The sequence below is a fragment of the Callorhinus ursinus genome, unplaced genomic scaffold (genome assembly GCF_003265705.2).
Source record: "Callorhinus ursinus isolate GAN/ISIS: 27379988/994484 unplaced genomic scaffold, GSC_fseal_2.0 scaffold89, whole genome shotgun sequence".
In the NCBI taxonomy this organism is placed as follows: domain Eukaryota; kingdom Metazoa; phylum Chordata; class Mammalia; order Carnivora; family Otariidae; genus Callorhinus; species Callorhinus ursinus.
In genome coordinates this window covers 740,011-760,486 of record NW_027397151.1, presented here as the reverse complement: position 1 = coordinate 760,486, position 20,476 = coordinate 740,011, and the positions used below count along the sequence as shown (strand labels likewise).

At 63.2% G+C, this 20,476-nt stretch overlaps 1 protein-coding gene and 1 long non-coding RNA gene across 4 annotated transcripts; one reads left to right on the top strand and one right to left on the bottom strand.

Annotated features, from left to right (window-relative positions):
- Positions 1 to 2,007: 2,007 nt before the first annotated feature.
- CHRNA4 (cholinergic receptor nicotinic alpha 4 subunit) lies at positions 2,008 to 14,022 on the bottom strand. Of its 2 annotated transcripts, XM_025865073.2 has the most exons (6): positions 13,784 to 14,022; positions 12,303 to 12,454; positions 10,746 to 10,790; positions 10,536 to 10,645; positions 5,161 to 6,529; positions 2,008 to 2,439 (listed from the first exon to the last, which is right to left on the bottom strand). In XM_025865073.2, exons 1-6 carry the CDS (start codon positions 13,869 to 13,871, stop codon positions 2,314 to 2,316), a joined length of 1,890 nt encoding a protein of 629 aa, XP_025720858.1. In that variant the 5' UTR covers positions 13,872 to 14,022; the 3' UTR covers positions 2,008 to 2,313. The 2 variants fall into 2 exon arrangements, with proteins under 2 accessions (XP_025720858.1, XP_073744393.1); XM_073888292.1 differs by lacking the exons at positions 10,746 to 10,790; positions 12,303 to 12,454; positions 13,784 to 14,022 and having other exon boundaries at positions 5,161 to 6,393; positions 10,536 to 10,644.
- Positions 14,023 to 17,647: 3,625 nt separating this feature from the next.
- LOC141371715 (uncharacterized) lies at positions 17,648 to 19,875 on the top strand. Of its 2 annotated transcripts, XR_012376879.1 has the most exons (4): positions 17,648 to 17,745; positions 17,884 to 17,948; positions 18,030 to 18,102; positions 19,477 to 19,875. It is a non-coding gene; the product is annotated as an uncharacterized lncRNA (long non-coding RNA). The 2 variants fall into 2 exon arrangements; XR_012376878.1 differs by having other exon boundaries at positions 17,884 to 18,102.
- Positions 19,876 to 20,476: the final 601 nt, after the last annotated feature.

Here is a 20,476-nt window from a genome sequence, read left to right as displayed (position 1 = left end):
GAGCAAAGACTGTGGAAGGTGACCCAGAAGCCAGTCTGCTCTCCTTCACGAAGCCGCTCGGCAGCTGCTGTTACAAGTTCACAGGTGGACCCAAGGCCACGATGGGTCTCGGTGATGCCGCCCCAGCTGGAGGGTGGCGGGAGGGCCCCACATCACAGGCCTCCCCCCTTACCGCCAGAACGGGCCGGGTGGGCTTTCTGGGGACCGCGGCGTCCCGTGTGTGCAACGGGGTCCTGGGTCCCAGTGTCTCATCCATCAGACTCACTGATAGGACAGCGGACGATCGTGCACTTTGTCACAAGGAAATGTTGCCTCGATGGAAAAAACAAAACCCTGGAGGCAAATACAAGACAGCAGTCGTGGCTCATCTGGTGTGATGGGAACATGGCGCTGAGTTTTCGAGTGTGCATTTTCTGACATGGTGTTTGAGTCTTTAAAAAGCACAACAAAAAACAAAAACAAGAAAGGGACAGGCGAGTCTCCATGCCATAGCCCTGTGGTCTCTCCCGACCCAGGAAAGAACATCCACGCCGGGCCCAGCGCCAGGGACCCTCCCCGCTGCCACGGTGCATCTGGACCCACTCATGTCAGGACCGAGGCGCTGACATCTGAAGTCCAAGTCCGGGCCCCACTGCGGGGGCCTGGTGCCTCCTGCCCACCACGTGGGGACGGCCGCCCCAGACGGCGCCCCGGGAGTCAGCTGCAGGTCACAGTGGGGCCCTGGGGGCTGGAACAGCAACAATGCCTGGACTTAGACACTGGGGTCTCTGCATCCCACTTCTGGACGCAAGGACCGTCCGGGCCTCAGTTGGAGTCCAGTGTCACAGGTGCCCCAGGGGAAGACGAGGGTGTGGCTGCCGCCCTGGTTCTCGTGCACCCCAGTGTCACTGCTGATGGGGACCAGCGGTCGGCCCTGACAGCGACAAGGCCCATCAGATGCTTGGTCACCATCCGCACCCCTCTCCAGACCTGGGCACCTCGCAGGCAGGTAGGTGGGCTCCAGGGTCAGCTCCCACCTGCCATGCGGCACCCCTGAAGTAAGGGGGTCAGGGCAGGTGGGATTCTGGCCATCAATAGGGGTCCAGATTTCTTAGCCTCCTGGGCCTTGTCCTCTATGAATATCGTCCTTACCCCCCCTTCCCTGGCACTCGGGGCCTAAGGGCTCCGAAGAATCAGGGAGAGCCTGGGGGCAGCATCTGCCCACCCCCATGCCACCCCCAGGGGCACAGGGATACTGTTGGGGCCACCTTGTAGAGGATGACACCAGGTCCCCCAGGCCCTCGGGCCTCCTTGGCTGTGCTGGTCCCCCCCCCCATGCCATTTCTCAGGGGACCCAGCCCCAGGGACCACACTCCAGAGGGCCCCGGAGTCAGCCTGGCTGAGCTGTCCTCAGCAACCCCTCACCGTGGCTACCACGTCTGTGCTTTAGAGAGGGTGTCCCAAGGGGCTGTGCACAGAGGGGGACCCACGGGAGGTTGGGGAGAGCCCAGACAAGGGCCCGGAGCCCCTGGTCTGGACACTGCTCTGGGGCCCTCACAAACTACCAGTGACCACCGGGACTCTGGCCGCATCACTAGGCCCCTGCAAATGCTTGCCCAGGACTTCCCAGGGCCGCAGGAAGCCAGATGTCGGACTCCCGGGGGCAGAGGGTGCCCTCGCTGTGGGGCATGTGTCCCTGGACTCCCCTTCAAGCAGGCCCAGGCCCAACACTGTTCCCCAAAACCCCTCAGACACAAGACCTGCGCTGACACTAATTTACCCAGAATAAGACGAAACAAGAAAATCCCTGCTTGGACCCACCCCTGGCAAATGAGATCTGAGAGTCTGCTGCCTGGCCTCTGTGGGGTCCAAGAGAGTCCGCCTGAGGATGCCTCCAGGATCTCCCAGGGACGAGGGGCGTGTGGGGCTGGGGGGCCGAGGTCGTGGCCCTCGGACAGGGGGACTGCTGGGCTGCGTGCTGAGCGGTCAGACGCGCGTCCTGGGCAGGAAGCCAATGTGTCACCATGCTCCAGATAAACTTTAATAAGATGTGGGCGGTGACCCCGCCCTCCAGACAAGAACAGGCGTTTACCCGCTGTCCTTTCGAGCCCGGCCGCCCCCCTGGCAGATCTCAGCAGGGCTGAGCCACAACGGCCCCCCTGGGGGCAGTGGCCTTTCCCAAGGCCGTCTTGCAGTCGACAGAAAATGGGGGGACAATTTGGCAAATGACGTGACCCCACAGAATGCAGGAGTCCCTTGGACGGCCAGGCACAGAGCCCCGGCGAGCTGCCCATAGACGTCGCGGGTGTCCTGCGGGTGCCTGGCCCCTTCCTGCTAAATCATGCCGGCCAGCCAGGGCGGCAGGAAGAGGCCCGCGGTGCCCAGCAGGCAGACGATGATGAACACCCAGAGGAAGATGCGGTCGATGACCATGGCCACGTACTTCCAATCCTCCTTCACCTGCAAACACAGACACACACGGTCACTCCCAGCCTGCCGCCCTTGGGCCTCCAGGCCACGAATACCTTCTAGAACCTGATGCTTCCTGAGGCAGGTTCTCCATGTCCCCTCCTCGACACCAAGGTAACCACGGGAGGCTGGCAGGGAGCCCGAGCGCCAGGGAGGGGGAGACAGGGAGTGCCTTTGGGGATATGGGGTTCTAGGCTGCTGCTTCCTGGGGACGTCTGTTCTCACTGGGAGAGCAGCATGGGAAGGGCACCATGGAGGTCATCCAGTGCACCCCCACTGTGCAGGGGAGGACAATGAGGCCCAGACAGGGGGCGCCCACACCTTGGCTATTCAGGGCCAGGAGCGTCCTGCTGGGGCCCCGTGGTGGTCGGCATCCAGAGAGCAACGGTTGAGGCCCAGCTGCCCTCTGCACCTGCCCACCCTGCTCCAGGGACAGTGCTCACAGGTCAGCTGCCCTCCTGGGTCAACGGGATCTCTTAGCTCCACCCCTGAAGCCCCTCGAGGTAGACACAGACCTGGGCACTGCGGGCCGGCTCCAAGTGGGGCGGAGCTGCCCAAGAGAACAGGGCCCCTCAGCGGGGGTGGGGGAGAGGCCCTGGCTTGAGGTGGGGTCCAGCACACCGAGGCCGGAGGGCGGGCAGTGGGCCACGTCCCCTGTGGTCATCCACCTGAAGAAAGGCGGTGGTACCGTCTGTGTGTCGATGGGGACCCGCGGCACAGTGTGGCTGGGGGCGGCCACGCTCATGCATCCCAGATCCCAGCCCAGGCCGGCTGCTCCACGGTCCTGGCCCCCGACCCCAGCCCTCGGCCTCCCCCAGGGCAGAGGCTCTGCGAGGTGGATGGAGGCCGTGGCCGCAAGCACGTCCTGGGTGGGCAGCCCGTCGGCGCCTGAGGGACAGGAAAGGAGGCGGCCCCCGGGCTCAGGCCCGCCGGGCACTGAGGGCAGGACAGCTGGGGCAGGGGCAGGCTCAGCCCTCCCGTCTGGGGGCGTCATGGGTACAGAGGGCTCTCCACTGCCGTTTCCTGCTCTGATTTCTCAAGTAATCAGAGACACCCTGACGGTTTTAAACCAGACCAAAACCGGAGAGCAAACAAGGTCACTTATAAATAAAAAGTCCCTCCAGGACCCTCCGTTCCAGGAAGGCTGAGAAGCAGCCCGTGGCCTCATCCTCTGCTTTGTCTTTGATCCCCGCTGGGCGCGTCCTCATCCTGAGGATGAAAGGCCTCGTGGACAAAGCTGCCCAGAGCATCCGAGGTCCATCCACGTCAAGGCAGCTTCACTCCCCAGAGCCTGGCGCTGCTCCGAAGCCAGAACCAGGTCGCGGCGGCCCGTCGTGCCACGCGGGCAAATGCCGGGCTGGGCCGCGGCCGGACAGGTGTGCCCGGCTGCCGGAGCCCCTCAGGATTCTGGTCACACTTCTACAGGCATTAGTCACTCCTCAGCGGCGCTCAGACTGCACATCGAGTCAGGAGGCGGCCTGCTATTTCAAGAGCTGGCAGCAGAATGGGGTCCCCAGAAGCAGGTTCTCCCAGGCAGAATGTTCCGGAAACCTCCAGAGTGTCTTCACAGCCTCTTGAGATTCTGCAGGGTGTCCCACTCCCAGGGGTGTGCTGCATGGGTCCAGGGCTCGCTCAGCCGCGGGGCAGGTGGTCCCCGTGTGTATCCGACACACAATTGGGGCCGTGACCCTGGGCTCCCTGGGCTGCCCCCAAGTGACAGCCCCACAGACTGAGCAGGGCGGGCGGCCCCCTCACTTCTGCCCGTGCTCTGACCTGAGGACTCCCCACCAACCTGGGCCCATGTAGACACCCTCCCTCCCTCCCAGCTCTGTGGGGTCCTGAGTGTCAGCCCAGGCTGAGCTGGGACCCCTGGCCCCCGGCGCAACCCCATGACAGGTGGACAAATATCAGCAGAAGGAAAGAGGAACGTTCCCTTCCTGGTGGGGGGTCAGCAGAGCTGGCCAGACCCCAGACCCACTGCCCACCAGCTGGGGGCCTGGGCTCGTCTGGTCACCTCTCCTCCAGGAACTGGGAACAACAGGAGCATCCTGTCTCTGCCCTCAGGGCTGACACTCAGCAGAGGGACTGGGGACACTGTCTGGGCTCCTCTGATCCCTGCTGGTGAGTGAGGAGCCCCCACAGGAGGACCAGCTCCCTGGGGTCCTGGGTCCCCAGGTCCCTGCGGCTGGGCCAGCATTACTGCCCCTACACCCACAACTCCTTCTCCCCAGCTTGACACGCGGGGTGCTGGCCAGAGAGGCAGGGCTGTGCCCCAGACCCCAGTCCACCCCGCCCCATTAGGCCTCCTTTCAGCCCCTCTCGCTACCCCTCCACCCCTGCACCAGGGTCCAGCCACCCCCCGTCCCGCCCCAGAGGCCCACTCCTGGCCCCAGAGGGGACATTCCCGGTGGCCAGCAACAGTGCCCAGACTTCCCGGGCAAGGCCGCCCTGCAGCCTGCGGGCTCCCCGTGTCCTGGGCGACACAGAGGACACCCCCACAGTACACTCTCATTAGCCACCCCAGCGACCGCCTGCCAGAATCAGACGCTCGGGGAAGAGAGAGCAGGACAGGGTGGGGGCTGGGCTGCACGCACCCCAGAGCTTAGTAGCCCGGGTCTGGGCCCGGGTCTTGGGATTTTTCACCGGCCACACCCTCCTCCAGAGAGGAAAGGGAAGCAGACAGAGCCTGTCCGGCCACAGGCAGAAACTTACCGAGAAGTCTGTGTCTTCGGCCTTCAGATGGTCTGCGATGTACTGGACACCCTCGACCGCCCGCGTCAGGGCCGGAGACAGGGGCAGGTGCGGGGGGGGCACTTTGGTGCCCCGGGCTTTGAGCACGGCATTTGGGGATGGCTCCTTCTTGCACCTGCATTTGCACGGCGAGGGCTGGTCTGGGGGCAGGAGCTCGGCGGAGCCGGCCTTCAGAAAGGCAGGGGAGCCGGCCGCAGGGCCCCCAGCCGGGGAAGCGGCATCATCTTGGGGAACGCAGTACTGGATGCTCTGAGACCGGCATCGAACACCAACTTCCGCGGCTTCGGCAGGGCTGGACATGTGCTGGATGCTCAGAGACCGGGCTTTGGTGAGCCCTGGGGCCTGGGTACTGGTGGGTGGGTGGCGGGGGTCAGGCGAGGGGCAGGGGCTCCCGTTCTCAGCCTCTGAGGGCGGCAACGCAGGGACCTGGTCTGAGGGTGACTCGCAGGCTGGCTGGGGCTCGGCTGGCTCGTCCAGGGGGCTGCAGAAGGACGGGGAGCGCGAGGGGCCCCGGCTCTGGGCTCCGCCCACGAAGCTGGGCTCCCCCTCGGGCTCGGGCCAGAAGCCAGGGGCGCTGGCCATCTTATGCATGGACTCGATGAGCCGCCTGCAGTTGTCCTTGACCACAGACGGCCGCTTCATGAAGAGCAAGCGGGGCACCACATCCAGGAAGACCCGGCGCACCCAGGTGGGCATGGTGTGTGTGCGCGGGGAGCGGTGGTGCACATTGAGCACGAAGACTGTGATGACGATGGACAGCGTGACGAAGATCATGGTGAAGAGCAGGTACTCGCCGATGAGCGGGATGACCAGGGAGGTGGAGGGGATGATCTCCGTGATGAGTAGCAGGAAGACGGTGAGCGAGAGCAACACGGAGATGCAGAGCGTGATCTTCTCGCCGCACTCGGACGGCAGGTAGAAGACCAGCACCGTGAGGCAGGAGATGAGCAGGCAGGGGATGATGAGGTTGATGGTGTAGAAGAGCGGCAGGCGCCGGATGACGAAGGCGTAGGTGATGTCCGGGTAGACCTCGGCGCAGCACTCATATTTGCGGGTGTTGTAGGTGCCCACAGCGTCCACGATGACCCACTCGCCGCTCTCCCACAGGTCCAGCTGGTCCACGCGGCTGTGCATGCTCACCAAGTCGATCTTGGCCTTGTCGTACGTCCAGGACCCGAACTTCATGGTGCAGTTCTGCTGGTCGAATGGGAAGAAGGTGACGTCAATGCTGCAGGAGCTCTTGTAGATGGCGGGGGGTGTCCACTGGACCCGCCCATCGTGGAAGAGGTGGGCCTTGGTCAGGTGAGTGACCGCAAAGTCCCCGTCCGCGCTGTGCAGGAAGAGAGGAGCGTGAGACCCACCCAAACCGCAGCCCAGCTCTCACACGCATCTGGCTTCACAGGTGAGCAAAGAAAGGCGGGGGACCCGGCAAGGGACCGGGCTAGGTGGAGCTGGGCTGGCGGCCCTGGGCACTTCCCTCATCTGCCTCAGCTTATCGCCCCTACCCTAGGAGGGACACGTGGCTTGGAGGACATCTAAGTGGCCCCCGCCATGCCTGACACACAAGCTTGTTGGTGACAGTGGCGATTACTTGGCGGGTAGAGCAGGGACTGTTAGCACCAGGGTGAGGAGGCACATGGTCCATCTCTGTCCTGGAGCTACCAACTGTCTGCGCTGGAAACGAGCGGGCAGCCTGGGGGGGGGGGTCACGTCCCTGCAAAGGGTCCGAGGTCAGGGAGCTCCTGTCCATGGTGTGAGGGCAAGTGGGGCCTGACTCTGGAGAACAGAGCCCCATGCTCTCCTGCCCCTGGGCCCAGGGCAGAGGGGATGGAAGGTCTCAGCTCCCACCCGTCTCCCACGCAGATTTGCATCCAGGTGGGGTGGGGGCTGAGCAACCCCTCCTGGGACCCATCACTGCGCACCTGGTCATCCACGCCCTATGGACGAGGACACGGACATGAAAGTGGCTCTTGGGACAGAGCCGAGTCCCCTGCAGGTCACACTGGAGGACGGCCAAACTTGGGGGGGGTCCTGCCCAGCCACCATCTCCTGCCACAGACCAGGTGTGCAACCCCACTGAGCACCTTTCTCTCCATTATCCCCACGACTTACAGGTGAGGACCCTGGGCTGCCTGAGCAGGAGGGGACAGGGCCCACCCCTGGCCATCCACCCTCCTGCCTTGCCCTCAGCCTCAGGGGTGTTGGTGCCCATCCGTGGCCGGGGGGGTGGCAGACGGGGGACTGCTATCCCTGGCCCGGAGCTTCGCAGACAGCAACGTCCGCCTCAGTGTCTCCGCAAGGATGCACACAAGTTGGCGTGCCACACTGGTGCCTTGTGGAGTGAGGAGCCGGGGACAGCTGCTAACAGGCCCCACCCCGAGCCCTCATCGGCTCCTGGACTCGGCCCTGCTCTGCTCCACAGCTGGAAGCCCCTGGACACCGGTTAGTGTCCCCAGCAGGTGCAACCTGAACTGTGTGCATACCGCTCTCCTGGCCTCAGCTTCCCCCTGGGCTGGGCTGTCCACTCTGACCATGAACGGATGGAGGCAGTGGCTGGCCCCGTGGCTTGGCTCTGAAGCACTGACGGGGAACCTCCCCACAGCCCCATGGACCCCCCAGGACAGCACCCGTGGGCGCCACGTGCCTTGACACCACGGAGGGGGGTCACCGCACAACCTGCCGGCACAGGTTGTGGACATGAGTCAGGTGCCCCGCCATGGGCTCAGAGCTCGGCCGTCCGTGCCTGCCCACACCCACCACGGCCTAGAAGCCCCCAGACATCGAGCTCAGATGTCCCAACGGTCTCAGTTGGTGCCAATCTGATCCTATGACCTCCAGGAACCCTTCTGGGCTGACGTCTAGGTCAGCGGTTGGTGGAGACCCGCAGATGCATCCACAGGAAGAGCGACAGGGGATTTGCATGCGGGACACACAGCCTGCACTCCAGCGTGGGACTGAGGCTCTCTCTGGGGCGCGATGAGGTGGACTGTCCTCCCTCAGCAACCTCGCTCCAAAACCCAAAACCTGTCCCTCTGAGGCACAAAGCAAATGCACAAACATTCTGCAGGGAGATTAGAGGCTCCAGTCAGCGGTGTGAGCCCGGGGGACCCTGATCCCCAGGAAGGGAAGGGAATGTTCCAGAAGGTCACTGAAAGCAGCCCAGGACTAGGAATGTGCACCCAGGCCTCGGGGTCTTGATGCCCAGACAGGATCTGAGTCTTCTGGTGCACAGCCCGCAGACCCCCATGGCTGTGCATCCCTCCGCCCCATGCTCCCAGCCTGGGGGGCTACTGTGTCCTCACCCAGTGCAGACCTGGCTCAGATCCTGGAGACCCTCCCAGGAGGGCATCCCCCTCGGGACGTGGGGTCTGGACCTGTGGGCAGACGTGGTCCCGGTGGTGCAGCATCTCACTTCCACTGGTCCACTTCTCGAGGAGGTAGAGGATCTCAGAAGGCAGCCCGGCGGGGTCCAACCTCCTCCCCATGCTGGCTTCGAGGCCCCCAGTTGTGAAGGGGCCGGTGCAGGGGAGAGGAAGTACCCGCCAGCAGGTTCCGGCCCCACGTCCTGCCCCCAGCAGCGCTGTGCCTCCAGGAAGCCACAGGGCTCCAGACGCTGGGACCTAACGGTCAGATCTTGAGCACGTGCTGGCCTCGCTGCGTGGAGCTGTGGCCCCAGCAGAGCAGAGGAGACTTCCTGGCCCGTCCAGGTTCCTGCCCAGGCCCCGCGAACCCCCATCCGTGTGGTGTTGTGTGAAAGAGGCCTTGTGAGACCCTCCTCCCCAAAGGGCCACCACAGAGAAGCCCCCAAGTGGACAGCACAGCCTCCCATGCAGGGGGCTCCCCAAAGCCATCTGAAAAGCTGCCCCCCATCTTTCCCCTCGCCCAGCAACTCCGGCTGGTCACCTGGCCGCACTCAAGTGCACACGGGCCTGACCAGCGTCAGCCACCCCGCGGCCCTGTCCAGAAAGAACCTCTATGCCGACCACAGCCCCACAGACAGGCTGGGGGCCCACCCCCTCCCTCGGGGCCTGGAAGAAGAGAGAGGAGGGAATTTGAGGTGGCAGCCCCATCTCCCGGCCACAGTCCTGGGGGGTCCGCTCAGGCCCCAGAGCTGCTCCTCAGCCGGCACCGTCCTGCCTGGGGAGGGCGGAGCTGTCCCCACAGCACGGATGCTCCCCTGAGTCCCAGGACATGGATACCATGTTCTCTGAGTCAAACGGCCTCTGAGACCCGGGGCGGGGGATGTGGGGAGCTGGGTGCAGACCCCAGGAAGGCCGGGGAGGCTGAAGAACCCCAGGCTGGTGGTTCAGCGGGGCTGGCTGTGGAGAGCAGGGAGCCTGCCCTGCGGGAAGAGCAGCACCACTGCCTTCCCGCTCACGAAGCTGACCCCCCTAATGCGTCCCCGAAAACCATCAAGCTCTTCCCACTGCCATTACTGGAATCAATTAAGTTGGAAGAAGAGCCCAATCGTTCTTAATCAAATAGCAACGTTTTATAGGTCAGGCCCAGTGCCCGGGGCCCTGGAAGGGGCTTTGTGCCGGAGCCCATCGGGGTCTGGCAGTGGGGGGCAGGGGTCTGCAGGGAGCTCAGTGCCTCCATTTGCTTTATCTGTAGGCTCCGTGGGAGCTGCTGCTCGGGCCCGAGCCTGAGACGGGATCAGCCGCCCAGCTACCACCCAGCAGTGACCTGGGGACACAAGCGGACGTCAGGCTGCCCCAGGCTCAGGAGCCACAGCAAGGTCCTGGCAAAGGACAGTTTGGATCCCACCCTCTGCCTCGGCCATGCCTGGCAAACACCTCTGCGCTGCCGGCACAGAACGATGGTGTACTGAGCAGATCCAGCATTCTCTCCCCCAGGCTGCTTGCTCAGGGCTGGAGAGGGGCCGAGCACCCAGGCGAAGAGGCACCCAAAGGCCAGGGGCAGCGGGCAGAAGTGGGGCTGGCGTGGGGCGGGGAGTCTGGGGGCTTCCTGCATGGAAGGACCACCGCCCGGCCAGGGGTCATCCGGAAAACACGAGTGCCGCAGTGCGTCCTGCGGTCCCCTTGCCCCCACGGGGCGGGGGACTGATGCCAGAGCGGGGCTGGCTAGTCCAGGTGGGGCTGGACCCGTGCTGTGCCCAGGACCCCTGTCCCTGCTGTGCTCACCGGTGGCCCGCCCCCCGACCCTCCACCCCCTCCTCGGCCCCCTCCACTTCCTCCCAGAGGCTTCCGCACCGGCTGCCACGGGGGGGGCACACACAGGTCACTACCTCTTGCTCATGCCTGGATCCCCTGCGTCACTCACACCTGGACCCAGGTGCCTGCCGCCCCCTGCCCGCCGACGTCCCCGGGGCTCACTTGTTGTAGAGGACGATGTCCGGCCGCCAGATGAGCTCAGAGGGAATGCGGATGGAGGTGACGTTCTCGTAGTCAGCGGGGTCCCAGCGCAGCTTATAGTCATGCCATTCCTGGGCCAGGGCGGGAGAAGGAAGCACAGCCGGTGAGGGGGGCGAGGAGGGGGAGGGGGTGGGGGGGAACGAGGGCCGGAGGGGTCCCCCACTCACTCACCTGCTTCACCCACACGTTGGTTGTCATCATCTGGTTCTTTTCATCCTAGGACACAAAGGAGAATGGTGGCTGTGACCCCCTGGGGGACAGACGTGTGTGTGTGTGTGTGTGTGTGTGCGTGTCCCTCCCTCTCTCTCGGCCCTGAGTTTCCTCGCCCACAAAGACAGGCCTGAGATGAACATGGGGAGCCGGTGACCCCAGGAAGGAATGAGTACCTTGACCCTGGAGGCAACCAAGCCCAGGATGGTCAGCCCGAGGGGACTTAGAGAGGTGGGGACGAGGCCCCTGAGCTTCTCCAGAGGGAGAGTGGGGACAAGGGTCGTCTGACTTGGCAGGTGGCCAGCGCCTGGCCCGCCCCCAGCTACAGTCAGATGTGTGGGACGTGCGGAGGGCTCCCAGGCTGCTAGAGGAGAGCCCCCGCCAGCTTGCATCGGCCCTCCCGGCTGGTCAGGGCAGCCCGTCTGCAGGCTCCTAGGTGGGCAACCCCGGTGTGCACAGGTGCCACTCACTCACCAAGCTGGCCCCTGAACAGACTGCCCCTTTAGGACCAGGGTCTCAGGACCCTAAGGTGGGCAGGTAAGGGGCTGGAGCAGGGGAGGTAGAATCGGGAGACCCGGCTGGTTGCATCTCAGGGTCACCGTGTGGTCATACCCCTCCACCAGCAGCTTCCTCCCCCACACAAGCTGACATAGCCTGGGGTCCTGGGAGGGGAGCGAGGTGGGCATGTGGGGAGATCCATGGCCCCCACAGTTGGATGAACTCCAGTGCCCTCCCTGCCACCAGGGCAGGCTGCATCCTAGTGTGGGAAACTCAGGCCCTTCCAAACCCAGCAGGCCTGGGACCTCCTCACGTGCACGAACCGAGCTCCCGGAGGCCCCCTCCTCGACAGGCTGCAGTCCGTACTCCCAGGCACTTGGGGTCCCACCCCAGTGAACCCACTACCTAGTCCCCCCCAACGGATGCCTCAGCCCTTCCAGAGCCACTTGGAGGCTGGACCCCCAGCACCCTCCCAGCAGCCTTCTCGGGTCCTAACCAGGAAGGTAAACACACCCAAACCTGTCTGGGCCTTGCTGGGACACCATATTCCAGAGCAGTGGACAGGGGGGCTCTCCTAGGTGAGGTCTGCCAGGGCAGCTCAAGGCCCACCCCACCCCCACTCACTGCCACAAAGCACACAAGCTCCTCCAGCCACTTGCAGCCTCGGCACCTGCCCCCCCACCCCCACCCCACAGAGGCATTTTCTGCTCTTTGCTTCTGAGGGAGATGGCCCTGACCTACTGCTGAAAATCTGGCATTTGGGTTTTCCTATGTGGGGGGCCTCCCTGTCCTCTGGGCTCCACCACAAGGGCACATTTGTGGGGCTCCTGCAGGACCGACACAAAGAGCCTGCGTGGAGTGCCGATGGCGGCCCCCCACCCCTCCCGGCTCCCCAGGCTCTGCGGCCACCGCCAGGCCGGCCTCCCCTCGGAGGGGGGTGCTCCCTCCAGCACGAGCCTCTGCAGCTGTGTGTGATGGGCCGAGGCTCAGAGCTCCCCGCTCCCCACCCTTGGCACCTACCACGTCAATGAGCTGTGCGATGGACAGCCCAAAGTGGACAAGAACCACGTCCGAGATGTTGGCCACGGGCCGGGACCACTTGTTGTAGCCAGAGAAGAGTTTCTTCAGCAGCCGTTCCTCTGCATGGGCCCGGGTCTCCACGTGGCTGCTTACTATGGGGACAGGAAATCGGTGCAGCTCAGTGGCAGAGGATGGCAGTCATCCAGGCTGCCCCTCGGACCTCCCACTAGGCCCTGGCTTCCTCCAGCTCCAACCACCTCAGGACGTTTGCACATCCTGCCCCACTCCTGGCCTCAGTTTCTCTCCTACCCTCTGGGTAAAAGTGTAACTTCCTCAGGGAAGCCTTCCCAGACCCCTCAGGTGCCCTGCACAGCACCCCAAACAAAGACAACGGTAAGTGCTGACTGGGAAGGAGGGGCTGGATCTTCAGCTAAAACCCTGGCTCAAAGCACAAGGTGAAGGTAACCGCAGGACTCCAGGACAGGCCCAAATGGGGGCACGGAGAGCCTGCTTCCTGGGGCTGCCGGTGGCCCTGAGTTCTCACCAGACACTGCCAACTCCAGCACCCTGGGTTCCTGGACAGATGGCCTTCTGTGAGTCAAGGGTGACCCCCCACACATACACACTCTGCTTCCTGAGGAGAGGCCACTCTGATCCAGCCCTGCCCCACTGACCAGTCTGTTGTCCGAGGGCCTCTCTGTCTCTCCTGGGCACCTGCACTGGGGTCACTGCATCATATGGGGGTGTGGGGAGGGGAACAGGGTACCAGCTGCCTGCACTCAGCTCGATCCTGCTCACCTGTATGTCCTAGACCAGATGTTAAGAGGGGATTCACAAGCACCCTAGGGCCAGTCTTAGACCCCCGGGGACCCTTCACTCTGAGTCCAGAGGCCCCCCTCCCCCAGCCTTATTCTTCCTGGTCCCTTGCACCAGGACGGTACAGCCCACTCCTCACTGGGGAGGCCAGGGGCTGAAATTCCCTCCACCAAACTATGAATAGCAAGGTCTGCCCAGGGATGGGGCGGGGGGCGCAGGGGGCGAGGACTTCCCCTGTCCCAGTGAGCTTGGGGGAGCAGAAAAGGCTTGGATGGGGCGCGGCCAAGGACGGAAGCCACCCCTCTGCTCCTCCAAACCAGGAGCAGGCATGGGGGTGTCTGCAGGGAAATTTGGCCGGAGGGATGAAGACGGAGAGACGTCCCCGCCTCTCTCTACCCAAGTTGGAGCTTCTGGGTCCAGCTCCCAAAACAGCAGCCCCCCACCCCCACCCAAACCCCTCTCTGGCATTCGCGGGCGAATTAACTCCTTCCTTGCCCCGCTCAATCCGCACCGCAGCACAGCCTTTGCGTCTGGGGGTGGGGGAGCCTGGGCGGCCGCCCCGCTGCGCGCACCCGCGGCCAGGAGCCTCCCCTCCTCTGGCTCTGGAGGTCCAAGGCCGCCCTGAGCTGGACGAAAGGGGGCCCGTCTGGCGCCCCGAAACTTACCGGGTAGGAAGCCGGCCCCCAGCAGCACCAGCAGCGGCGGGAGCAGCGGCGGCGGCGGCGGCGGCGACCCGGGGCCCCCGAGCTCCATGGCGCACCGAGCGGGCTCTAGACGCGGGCGGCTCCCGGCTCCGCCGCGCCCCCGCTCCCAGGCCCGCGCGCGCCCAACTTCATGCCCCCGCGCCGCGCGGGCCGCTCCGTCCACTGGGCCTGGTTCCGCCGCTCCTCCCGCGGGGCGCGGCAGCGGCGACCCGGCCCGGGAGGGGAGCTCGGGGTTGTGGGCTCCGCGGCGCGGCCCCGCCCGGACCTGCCCGCCTCCAGCCGGCGAGGAGGAGACGGAGGAGGGAGAGGGGGAGGGGGGAGGAGAGGAGGGGGAAAGCGGGCGAGGACGTGAAGGGAGGAGGCTGGGTGGGGCGGGGGGCAGACCGCCGGCTGAGAGGGGGCGCGGAGGCTGAGCTCTGCTGACGCTTGGGTAAAGTTTCCCTCGTCCTCCCCGGGGCTGGGGACGGGCCCGAGCTAGGGGTGGGGGCCCGAAGTCACTGCGTGCGACTGGGGGATCCTGGCGCCGGGCTGGTTTCCGGACCACGACACACTGACCTCCACTCCCGTCCCCAGTCCTGGCGCCCCACCGCCTGCCTGGATGGGGGCCGCGCACCCAGGGGCCCGCGGCGGCCCGCACGCGCCTGGTTAACTCCATCACCCGCGCCCTGCTCCGCAGTTCAGAAATCGCTAGCCCCTCATCTTCCTCCCCAGCGAGGCGTTCAGGAAAGACCACCCCCTATCAGCCTGTCCCCCGCGGACCGGAAAGCGTCCCGTGGGGGAGCTCAGGCGTCGCGGCCGGCCCTCCTGGGGGAGAACCCTAAAGCCCCCGCCCGGGCGCAGCCGCCCTGATGCCTTCAGCTCCGGCCTGGAGCACGCTCTGTGGACAGTGGTTGAGGGGCGGAGGCCGAGGGTCTCGGCCTCGGGGACTGGAGAACAGCCCAGCAGCCCCGGCTGGCGGACAGGTCTGGAACAATGTGCCCCACAGCTGAGGTGCCTGGTGCGACCATGCTCGGTGCCTTGGCAAGGGCTCTGCCCCAGGTGGGTCAAGGTGGCCGCCGACCCTGCAGCAGGTGCTCCGAGGAGGGTTGAGAGTGGCCGCTTTGTGCTGGCAACCCCAGTCTGCAGTGAGGAGAGGGCGGACGCTGCTCAGACAGGCACCCACGGCCATCCCTGCATGCTGGGCTTCCAGAGCCCCCACACGGAGACTTCGGGTCAGGGATGGGAGCGGAGAAGAGGCTGCAGACTTCACGGAGCTCCCTGGCCTAGTGCCCGCCCTGGAAGGGGCAGAATGTCTGTCAGGAGCCTCCTGCCTCTTCCCCCCCCCCCCCCACACACAGACCCTGGGGATGCTCCTGGGTGACAGACATCAGTCCCAAGGGCTCCTGCCCCCTCCCCATCTCTCTCAACCCATACCCCTCCCTGTCTCCCCAGAGCCCCTCCAAGCTGGTCTCCCCTCCCCCACCTTTCCTGCCCCTGCTCCCCAGCCCACCCGCACTCTGGCTCCAGGTTGAGCTCTTTACACCTCACACACCTGCTTTGAGACCTCCAGGGGCTTTTCTCACCGGAGCCCTCTGTCTGCTCTCCTACACGTGCCTACAAACAAGAGATTTCAAAATGCTCAGCCCTGAGCAGTGGCCAATCTCAGCAGTGATGAGCTGTCACCCACAACACCCCTATCAGGTGGGCTCTTGTTATCCCTGCATCTGGATAAAGGAGGTGGATGCACAGAGAGGTTAGGCCAAATGTCCAAGGTCATGCAGCTGGTAGAGGGTAGCCCAGCCCCCCTGGCTTCAAGACCTTCAGTCCTTGAGCAGAGTGTGTCCCTACTGAGATGGCCTCCTGGTAGCACCGCATGGTCTGTCATTCCTTGGAGCGGAGGGAAGCCTGCCCTGGGAAACCTGGACTGCACAGCCCAGCACAGGGCTCTCCTTCGGCCACCCCCACAGACCCAGAGCCCGGTCTAGTTTCGTTGGTGTCCTGTTTCTGCAGGCAGGACCCCTCACCCCTCCCTCCTCCTTTTCACAGCCACCAGCCTCCCCTCCCCCCAGCAGTGCTAGACCCTGGATTCCTCTGGTATTAGCCCCTTCCACAAGCCAGCTCTGCGCTGAGCACTAAAAGGCCCACCAACCTGATCAGAGAGTTGGATTGACCCAGGAGCCGGTGAACAGCCTGGCCTATCCCTGGCTGGATACAAAGGAGGGAGGAAGGCACCTCGGCTGACCCCGTGCCTCACCTGGACCAGGCAAAAGCCACCTCCTCCCCCAGGACACAGGCCACAGGAGGCTTAGAACCTGCTGGAGCCTCCCCTCTCAGAGAGGGGACCGGGGAGGGTGACGAGTGCCGGCGGATTGGAGAAGCCGCCTGTGGCCCCCTGTTTCTACCTCCAGTCTTGAGAAATCCCCTGTTCGGTGCTGTCCCAGAACAAATAGAACAGCGCCTTGCTTGACAATCTTGAGCCGATTCCGTACTCCTTTATTAGTAACAGAGGCCAGCCATGCTCTGGGTCCTTCTGGAAATCTCTTCCAGCTATCTCAGCATATCCCTATGAAGCAGAGGTCATGGTTACCCTCATTCGGCCATCTAGGAAGGTGAGCCATCGACAGATTTGTCACTAGCTGGGGAAGTGTCCTTTGCCTCATCCCATGATCCCACGGCAAACACAACAGCTTTGGGGGTGAGAAGGATCCCTCATGCCTCTGCATTTAGGTTCATTCCTTGGGCCTTGGTAAAGTTGGGTGCTCCTACGATTGTCAGGCTGGGGTCAGATGAGAAGGGAGTGCATGGGGGGCTGGGCCAATCCGTGAAGGCTTCCTGGAAGAAGGAGCACACAAGAACGTAGGCCCAAAGACTCATGAGGAGGGTCCAGCCAGGCTCCGAGCCCCCAGCAAGGGCTTGGAGCCGGCCTGGCGTCCTGGCCTGCAGCAGGTCCTGGAACGGCGGGGGGGGGGGGGGGGGGGGGTGACGCACCTATACAGGGAAAGAGACTCTTGGCTCTGGGCAGAAGCCTGCAGCAGTTCATAGGCTAAATCAGCTTTACCTTCTGTTTCCCTTCACTTTGGTCAGCTCGAGTGGCCAAGATGGTAGCCCTTGATGGCCATTCTCATGGGCAAATTCAGCCAGGGAGCCCAGCGGAGGCCAGCAGGCCTGTTTCTCCTGGTGCCTAGGGCCAGGCTCTGGCGGACACAGCCCTGTGGCTGGCGTGTGCACACTCATACACATCTGTCCAACCTCATTTGGCTTTCCCTGCAGATTTGCTAACGCAGCAAGATTAATCGGGTCTAACTCATTAATTTGCAAGGCCCCCCCCACCTGCACCCAGCTGGAAAGCACTCTTGCGGGAGCCTAGAAATCATCACCGTAGCTGCTGCTAAATTAGATTCTTACTCCAGGCCCCCAGGCCCCTCCTTCCACTGCTCCTCAGACTGCTGTCTCAGTGGAAAGGAAAAGCCCCAATTCACAAACAAATGAGACCAGCTTTGGAAGAGGGGCACCCCCACGGGCCGAGTCCCACAGCCTTTGTGGCAGGAGCGCTGTGTCTTCTGAGGGTGATCCCTGGTGGGGGCCAAGGAGAGGAAGGAACAGGCTCTTCGAAGACTCCTCGCCAGATGCACCCCCAGCCAGTGTCACGCCAACAATAAAGATTGCTGCTGGCAAAAGTGGAAGGTCATCTGTGCAGGAGCAGCCTGTGCCCCTCCCTCCCGTGGCCCTTTCCACCCTCCACCCTGTCCCAAGGACATTTCCATGGTAACCAGTTGATGGCATAAACAGGGATTTGAATTAAAGGTGGGAGATCCAGCCGGGTCTCCAGTCCCATCAGCCCTGAGAAAGAGGCAGCAAGGACCCGCAGCGGGGGCCAGGAGGGGCCCGTCAGTACCAGGACCCAGTGGGGCTCCAGGGTGCCCCGTGAGGAGGGGGCAGCACTGGTGAGCTCAGTCTAGATGTGGGTGTATGTACTCCCGCGACCCTAGGGGACCTCCAAATTTCACTAGCCACACCCTGACCTCCCCACCCCCTGTCTCACCCAGGTGACACTGCACATGATGTCCCTCCATTCTTTCTAGGATCAACCACACCAGGCCCTTCAAAACCCAAATACCACTGAGGAAGGGGGCACATGAAAAGTGTGGTCAGTACTCCACTGGAAAAGAAAATTTCAGGGTGCTCCCCCACACTCTACCCCAAAGCCAGACTTTGTTTCTCTTCCTAGGACTTCTCACCACCAGAAAGCTTATTGTACCTTGTACATGGGTCTCACCCCACCCTGCACCTCTGCCAACAAAGTAAGTTCAGAGGGGGTGCTGTAGGTCTTGTACATAGTGTCTGGTTTTTAGTAGGAGCTGGGTAAACATGTTGAATGCATGGATGAGTGAATGAATGGGTGAATGGATAGATGGGTGGATGGTGGACGGATGGATGGTGGATGGGTGGGTGGATGGTGGATGGATGGATGGATGATTGGATGGTGGATGGATGGATGGATGAATGGTGGATGGATGGATGATGGATGGTGGATGGATGGATGGATGGATGGTGGATGGATGGATGGATGAGTGGTGGCTGGATGGATGGTGATGGATGGATGGATGGTTGGTGGATGGGTGGATGAATGGATGGATGGTGGATGGATGGATGGATGGGTGGGTGGTGGATGGATGGATGGTGGATGGATGGATGGTGGATGGATGGATGGTGGATGGATAGATGGATGGATGGATGGATGGTGGATGGATGGATGGATGGATGGATGGTGGGTGGTGGATAGGTGAATGGTGGATGGGCTCATGGACACCTGTCAAAGGGCAGAAGGGAAGCCAGGCCCAGATGGGGCCCTGTTGCACCACCCATCAACCCCACTCTAGCCTGGACCCTGCACACTCAGGCTGAGAGGATCCAGGTGTTTGGGGTTGGTCCTGGGCTTCTGGGCATGTGATACCTGGGAGGGAGAAATGATCAGACAGGAGCAAGGACATTGGGAACTGGGGAGGGTTCAGAGCCACCCCTTTCACCTCATTGATTTTTCTGTCATCTCTCAGGAGTGGATCAGTAGTGAATCCGGATTTAGTGGCTCTCAATTCATGGGGCCTGGAAAGGCCACACTGCTGTCCCTCAGGTCGGGGGTCATGCCTGCCCCCTGGCTTCCCCTGAAACACTCCTCTCAGTCAGTCCTGACCGTGGGACCCTCCCCTGATGCACAGTGGACCCTGCCCCACCAGAGCCCTGGGCTGGCCCTGGCTGCTTTTTCCCTGGGGCTACTAGAAGGACCCTGGCCTGGCCTTGGGATTGAATCCCCCAGCAGGAGCCCTGGTCCAGCACACACTACCAGTGAGGCCTTGAGGGAATGCTGTGTCCAGCCCCCAGGCCATGCTGACCGCTACATGGAGACAAGAATCCTCCTGGGCCAGAGGGCTCCATGGGCCCGCCTCCCTGCTCTGGCTTCTCGCAGGATGGCTTCCCTGGGGCCCTCATCTCCAAAGGGGCAATGCCCTCCTCTGTCCCCAACCGCAGATGTTTCCAACCAGACCCCTTATAGAGACACCGTTGCAGGTCCCCTGACGGCCACACAGATGCTGATGGGCAGGACAGAGGGGAGAAGGTGGCAGGGAGGCCCCGATTTCTTCTAAGCATTGCAGTTTAAACCCAAATGTTTTCCTCAGAGGAGAGGAGTGGGCAGTAGCAGAGGAAGGAATACCAGCCCCTCCCCAAGACACGGACTCTCACCCCAGCTCTGGATCTGAGTCATGGACAAGCTGTGCTGCTCCAGGACTGGGGCCTCCTGCTCTAGCTGGTTCCCCGGGCCCCCACACCCTTGGCGTCCCGTAGCTGAGTCTCTTTGCAGAGCCAACCTGAGTGGGGCTGGCCCTGCTCCCCGACTTTCAAGAGCACCCTTGCAAGCTGGGTGTCCTGTGAGCCGGCTCTTGCCCTCACCACTCTGCAAGATCTTTTTAGACAGAATATTGATCCGCGACTGGCCAGACTCCAATTTCACAGCTGAGTGTCTCTCTCCCCACCGCCCCCCCCTCCCAGCCCTGCCTGCTTCTCTGCTAAGTAGTTAATTATCTATAAACACATTCCAGAGGAGGCTCCAGCTCCAAGTGAAAGAATGCAGCGTGAGGGATCTTTTGTCCTGAGCAAAGGGATTGGGGGCTTGTGCGGCAGGGCGGTGACACGTGGGCTCAGACCCTGGCCGATGCCTCTCTGAGCCCGTTTCCTCCACTGCTAAGTGGGGACAGCAACAGTCCCCAACTCACGGGGTCATTGTGAGGATGGAGGGAGGCTGCCAGCCGGGCACGTGAGACCTGGCTCAGGGTCTGGCAGCTGCCAAATTGGGCCACTGCTAAATGACTGCTAAATGGCTCTTCTTCCTCAAGGGAAGGGTCCCTATGCTGACAGCCAAGGGGCTAGACCTGGGGTCGCAGCTCAAGTGCCTGCAGAGTCCAGGCATGGAGCTCACGGGCTGGGCCAAGGGTAGCACAGACTCAGAGCCTGCACCTTAACTCTGGGGGCCCTGCCACCTGCCCCAGGGGCTGCAGAACAACCCAGCAGCTTCGTGCTCAACTCAGGGGCTGAGGACACCCAGATGGGGCTCTGTCCAGGTGGCCTAACCCAGGACCCAGACAGTGGGCCTCTGGACGCATGCCTGCCCCTTGAGCTGGC

Excerpts from the sequence above, each read along its gene's own strand:
- CHRNA4 (XM_025865073.2), bottom strand. The coding sequence starts at position 13,871 with ATGGAGCTCGGGGGCCCCGGGTCGCCGCCGCCGCCGCCGCCGCTGCTC. Across the intron at positions 10,646-10,745 it reads CCAACGTGTGGGTGAAGCAG|GAATGGCATGACTATAAGCT; the intron begins GTGAGTGAGTGG and ends GCCCTGGCCCAG. Across the intron at positions 2,440-5,160 it reads CCGAAGACACAGACTTCTCG|GTGAAGGAGGATTGGAAGTA; the intron begins GTAAGTTTCTGC and ends CTGTGTTTGCAG.